The sequence below is a fragment of the Marmota marmota genome, unplaced genomic scaffold, assembly GCF_001458135.2.
Source record: "Marmota marmota marmota unplaced genomic scaffold, marMar, whole genome shotgun sequence".
In the NCBI taxonomy this organism is placed as follows: domain Eukaryota; kingdom Metazoa; phylum Chordata; class Mammalia; order Rodentia; family Sciuridae; genus Marmota; species Marmota marmota.
Window position 1 is genome coordinate 1,664,622 of NW_025999862.1, and position 6,195 is coordinate 1,670,816.

The 6,195-nt window shown below is 60.1% G+C and overlaps 1 protein-coding gene across 1 annotated transcript in view; it reads right to left on the reverse strand.

Annotated features, from left to right (window-relative positions):
* Positions 1–6,195, reverse strand: part of Cdh23 (cadherin related 23) — a 390,629-nt gene that overhangs the window by 92,341 nt on the left and 292,093 nt on the right. Inside the window, exons 25-27 of the mRNA XM_048808827.1 lie at positions 4,091–4,614; positions 2,393–2,545; positions 577–690 (exon numbers count right to left, since the gene is read on the reverse strand). Of these exons, the coding sequence (XP_048664784.1) occupies positions 577–690; positions 2,393–2,545; positions 4,091–4,614 (791 nt within the window). The remainder of the gene's footprint in view (positions 1–576; positions 691–2,392; positions 2,546–4,090; positions 4,615–6,195) is intronic.

Genomic DNA, 6,195 nt, shown 5'->3' on the forward strand with positions numbered 1-6,195 from the left:
GGTGGGGCTGCTGCCATGATCTGCCGCCACCAGGTGATGCAGGGAAAGAAGAGCCAGCCAACGTGGATCCCCAGGCCAGATGGCACCACCTGGGTCTGAATCCAGTCGCACCTACCGCGAGGTCTCTGTGGACTGGTTCTGGGAGCCCATAGAGCTGAGGTCAGCTTATTCTATTTTTAAACGTGCGATCCAGGGAGTCCGACCTGGCTCCAGGGCATCTCGGAAGCCCTCCTTGGCCTCGCCCACTCCCTGTTCCTGCCACCCGTGTGCCCGATGCGCCTGTGCCCTCCCTTCTCCCTTCCTGCTCTCTTTGGCCTGGCGCTGCAGTGAGGGTCTCCCTGCTGGCCTCTGCTGGCTCCCAGGAAGCCCCTGCCTTAGCATCCTAAGCTTCACATACAGCCCGGAGCAGGAGCCTCGGCCGCAAGTGCTAGTGCTTGGTGGCACTTTGTTCACTGGCCTCAGGGCAGAATCCCTCCTTTGGCTCCACGCCTGGCCCCTGGAAGCCTCCATGTGAACTCTGCCCCATGAGGCCATGTTGGTGGTGTGGTGTGTGTGTGTGGCACAGCTGGTACGTACCGATGGCCTCCAGGACAAGTGTGTATGCAGCAGTGGTCTCGCGGTCCAGCCCCACCACCGTCCTGACAAAGGCATCGCGGTAGCCCACGCTGAACTTCCCGTCCACGTTTCCCTCTATGGATAGAAGAGAAGGAAGCTTCGGGTTGGTAGCAGAGCTCCAGGACCAGGCAAAGGGAGCTGCCCCCCAAGTCTCTGCTGCATGCCTGGGGTGGCCCAGGAGTGAGTGCCATGCTCAGCTCAGCCCTCCCCAGGGGCTGTGATGAGGGCACAGCTGCATGGGCCAGGTTCCTGGACATAGGGGCATAACATTTATTGAGCACCTACTACATCCTGGCCATTCCCCATTGACGGGTTCATTTAACCTCCGTTTGACAGAGAGGAGAAATGGGTCCTTTTCTGAGGTCACGACATGCTGCCCCTTCTCCACTCTGCCCCCTGCCTCCCTGCAGAAGTGGCTGAGCAGTTAACTTGAGTGGGAGCTTTGAAATGTGGCCCAGGACTTTGGGCTCAGCTGAGATCCAGTGTGTGAAGAGCAGAGGTGGGTGGACAGAGACAGTCTTTCTGAGTTCCAGGACAGGTGGGAAGTGTGAGGGTCTCTTCTCTGTGGTTGGACAGGGCTGGGGACCACATGGGAACCCCTCCCCTGTGAGCTGCAGGCAGTGTGGCGCTCTGGGCAGCAGAGGGCGCCACGGTACTAGGTTTGGGGAGAGCTGGGACCAGGACTCTGCAGAGGCGCTGAGGATCTGGAAGGGCTCTCAGCAGGCCAGAACCCGCGAGTCCAGGGAATGCGGGAATGCGTCCTGGGGGCTGCCAAGAACTCCCTTGTCCTTGCTGGTTTGCCCCTGGAAGTGTCCTGGCCCCACTCCTCTAGCACTCCCCAGTGTGTGAAGTACCATCTGTAAGGACAAATCTGGCTTCTAGCAGGGACAGGGAAGAACTAAGGAATAATTAGTGTCGGTGACTGAACCCTGGCGCTGACTGCCATGTGCAGGGTGCAGGCTCTCGGTACCTATGCCTTTCCTGGGTCAGTCCTGAGGACCAGGCTGGAGGTCGCCCCATCGGGTAGGGAAGCGAGTGGCTGCAGTGACCCTAGAAGGGCTGTGAGCCCCGGAGTCCGAGCTCCAGGGCAGAGGAGTCAGGGAGCCCGAGTGCACACTGCGCACGTGTGCAAGCTCACGGGTAGGCATGTGCTTGGGCGTGCGTGATGTGGCCGCGGGCCAATCATGAGCAGAGAGAAGACAGCCCTGTAGGGGGGCCGCTGGAGGGCTGAGGGCTGAGGACTGCCGACTCTCCCACCCACCGTGTGTCTTAGCACCTCTCCGGTGAAGGGTGCCCAGAAGGAGGCCCAGCCCAGGGAAGGACCGCCATCCTGTCTGTCCTGCCACTGCGGCAGACGTGGCTAATCCATCATGACTCGTGTTCCTGGTCGCGACAGGACAGGGCCCCATCATCTTTGGCCACAGCTGTCCAGGGGGTAGCTGGTCACCATTTTAAAGCTAAACCAACTGACTGAGGCCCCCCAAGCCAGCTGCCTCTAAGCAGATGGGCGATCTCCGCGTGGGTAAGGGGTCCCCGGGGAAGGACAAGGCCACATGCCCCCAGTCACTCTTCCTCACCCTGACTTGGGGTGCAGGGGGAAGCCCAGCCAGTCCTCCCTCCCCTGTGTCACCCCTTGACAGGTTCAGGAGGTCCCCAGGGAGCCCGAGCAGAGTGATGGAGCTGCAGGGCCCTTGGGGAACGCTGCACACCCTCGGGGCGAGAACCGAGCCCCGAGCCCCGAGCCCCGAGCCCGCCGCTCCAGCCGCAGGCTGCCCACCTGTGATGAAGTAGCTGAGCTCGGCGTTGAGGCCCACGTCGTTGTCGGTGCAGTTCAGCCAGACCACCCGGAACTCCCGCGGCACGTCCTCAGACACCGACACGTTGTACACGGCCGGGGAGAAGGTGGGCGTCTCGTCGTTCACATCCAGCACTGTGGACACGGGGACACGGGGACACGGGGACACGGGGCTAGGCCCGCCTCCAGAGGCTCATGCCCCGCACCCAGCAGGAATGGGATTTGCAAGGGAGTCACCAGCCTTGAGTGGCGCTTGTGCCAACACCTGCTGGTCATGAGCCCCGGGCCTCCTGTGCCTGCTGGGCCAGAGCGGAGCTGACCAGAGCTCCCCTCATTGCCCTGCCCCTGGGCTTATTGCTGCACATATTGTCAAAAGGAGGAGAGAAAATTCCAGAATCTCTCTGGAACGTGCCTAACAATGACAGCAGAGATCACAGTGACAATAACAGGGACGGGGTGGGCTCTTCCACACGCTAAGTGCCATCCGCATAGCACCCCACGCAGGCCACGGGGCATCCCTAGGAGGCGGGCACCCTCGGGCACAGCCCCAAGCTGGGGACACAGAAGCTCAGAGACAAGGGACTGGTCTAAAGTCCCAGGGACAGAATGGAGGGGCTGGGCTCTTGGGGAGGCCTGATGTGTGAAGGACTCCTCCCCCACAAGGTTGAGTTTCCCTTAAAGATTTCCCCCAGCTCCACGTGCCGGGCCTCTCTTCCTGAGGCTGACGGGCTTGGGGTGACCTTCATAGGGAAACGGCCCCACCATATTGGCTACCCCCCGTGGTACCAGCAGGAACAGTAATGGGCTCATGGGACGCTGTGGCCTCTGCTGAGCCCTGGGGAGAGGCCCTCTGGGTCCCCTCTAAAAGATGGGACAAGCTCCCTGTTAATCATGGTAAAGAAGTGGGTCTTTGACCTGGCACCAGGCGCCCAGGGACACGCTGTGGGTCGACAGGACAGAGAATCTGGCCTCCGTCCTAGGTCTTGAGTGGGGGGCCAGCAGGTGTGCCCGCGCTGAGCTCCCTCCCCCACAGAGCTGCCCTCCTCCACAGCCTGTGGAGGCCACAGGAGCCAGATGGGACGGAACAGGCTGAGGGGACCGGTCTCCGTCCAGTCTAAGCTCAGCACTGATTTCCCTGGAGTCATTCCTGGCCTGGTGGCCATAACTCATGTCAGTGTCCCCACCTTGTCTGGACGATTAAAGGCACATCCAAGCAGATGAGAATGTCCTCCACCCGGGCCCTGCCCCAGGTGTGGTGGGCCCTGAGGATCAGCTCAGGGGGACCATCTTGGGGAACCTGGGGATGTGGCTGCCTTCTCCCAGGTCGGGGAGACTCCTTCACTCTCCAGAGAAACTCTGGCCTCCCAAGACAAAGGGCTCCCTCCACAGCCCCCTGCCCTCCCCTGCCTGCTCCTGCCCTGGGGGTCCCAGGGCCCGCTCTGACCTCCCTGTGTCTCCTGGGGTCAGAGACCAGGAGGGGTGGGGGGACCTTGGCAGGGACTGGGGCCCTGATGGCAGTGGCCAGATGGGGACAGGCTTTGCTGGCATCCTTAGCATGGCAGAGACGGGCAAGCTGTAAGGTGCTGAAGGGTCCAGCTGGGGAGGGTGCCCATGGCCAGTGGGCACCTTGGTGAGTATGGACCCCCCCCCCCGGCCCGCCGCAGGAGGCCGCCTCCTTACCGCGGACGGTGAGCGTGCTGGTGGAGCTCTTGGTGGGCGTGCCCGCGTCACCGGCCACCACCCGCAGCTGGTACTCGGCGATGCGCTCGCGGTCCAGCTCGGCGGTGGTGACCACCACGCCGCTGCTGCTGTTGATGAGGAAGTCCATGCGGGGCATGCCCACCTGCATGCGGTAGGACACCAGCCCGTTCAGGCCCTCATCCAGGTCAATGGCCACCACCTGAGAGAGGAGATAGGCTGTGTGAGGTGCCAGGCCACTGCCCCAGTGTGCCTCTTGGAGGCTTTCTAAGGACAGCTTGTGAGAGCTGACAGAGGTCCAGGTGGGCTGCCGTCCAGAAGCACTGGGCGAGGCTGCAGGTGGGCACAGAAGGGACTTTCTGGAACTTTCTAGGACTTCCCCTGAGGAAGTCCTCCCAGGTTCCTTCCAGCGGGCCCTGGGTTCCCCAAACTCTCCAGGGCCCAGAAAACTCCCCTCGTCCTCCAGCCTGTGATGCTGGCTTGAACAGTTGGCCAGTTCAAAGACCCTTCAACAGATGAATGAATGGAATATTACTCAGCCATAAAGAAGAATGAAATTATGGCATTTGCCAGGGAACACATGGATCTGGAGGCTATCATGCTAAGTGAAATAAGCCAGTCCCCCCAAACCAAAGGCCAAATGTTCTCCCTGATATGCAGATGCTAACAACAACAAGAGGGGCAGAGAATAGAAGTTCAGTGGATTAGATAAAGGGGAATGAAGGGAAGGGAGGGGTGTGGGAAAGACAGTGGAATGAGTCAGACACAACCTTCCTCTGTTCATGTATGAACACACGACAGTAAACTCCACACCACGGACACCCTCAAGAATGAGATCCTACTTAGACTAAGCTGTGCTGCATGTGTGTATAACATGTCAAACGCACTCTACTGTATATCTAAAAAGAACAAATAAAAAAAGAAATCTTGATTGCTGATCCCCTAGATGGGGCCAGGGGACCACACAGCTCACCCCAGAACCCCCTCCCCCGTGTGAAGTCTCTGAGCCACATCCTGCCACTCCCCCAAAGGGCTCCTCATGGTTCTGAGCTGCTTCTCAGGGGTGCGCTGGTGGGCATCTCCTTCCCTGCTGTCAGTGAGCCCCGAGAGCAGGGTTTGGGGATTCACCCACTCTCTCACCCTCCAGCCCTCCTGATCTGTTGGGGGACCACTCGCTGGGGACTGGCTGTGGTTCCCTGGGTGAAGGCTCCCCCTGCTGGGGGCCTGGGGAGAGTGCTCTGCTGAGAGACTCAGTCTCTTACAGGTGGAGAGACGGAGGCCCAGCAGCCAGCGGGCACTGCCCACTCTGGGATCCTGGCAAACGACTCTCCCCTCTTTGAAAGGGGACAGGTCAACCTCAACCTGATCCCATAATCTCTCACGTCAAACTACAAAGGAGATGACACCATAGCCACTGTGTATTTCCTGCAGCTTGCTTGACACCCACGCCTGGTTGAATGGCCATAGCATGGCCAGGCAGGTAAGGTACTACTGTTATCTCCAATTCCAAGCCAGGGGGCTGAGACTCAGAGAGGTTAAGTAGTGTGCTCCAAGTCACACAGCACATGGGTAGTGGAATTGGGATCCACACCCATGGTGTTGGGCCTTCCAAGTCCAAGTGTTTTGTTTTGCAGTAAGTACTTGGGGCGAATGGACCCCGGGGCCTTGCACACTCTAGGCAAGTGTCTGCCGCTGAGCAACAACACCCTAGCCCCAAGCCTATGTTAACAGGAAGACCTTCCGGAATTTCTAAATGGCTCCTGTTAGGGTATCATCTCCCCTGAATTGGCACCTGCAGGGTCTCTCTGACTAGAAGGGATGATGCAGGAGGCCGAGGGGCCATGTCGAGGATGGGCCCCACCTGTTCTGGGCCACAGAGTCTTGAGTGAGTTTCTTTAAAACCTCCTGCAAATCAGGTGAGGTCAGAGCTGGAGGCTGGACGCAGGCTTAGGCTGCGGGCCTTCCCTGTGCTCTGGATCCGCCCTGTGGGCCAGCCCTCCGCCAGGCCTGGAGAGGGCCTCTGGCTTGGCTTCCAGCATTCTGACCGCCTGCCTCCCTCCCTCCCTCTCCACCTCTGTGCCTCCCTG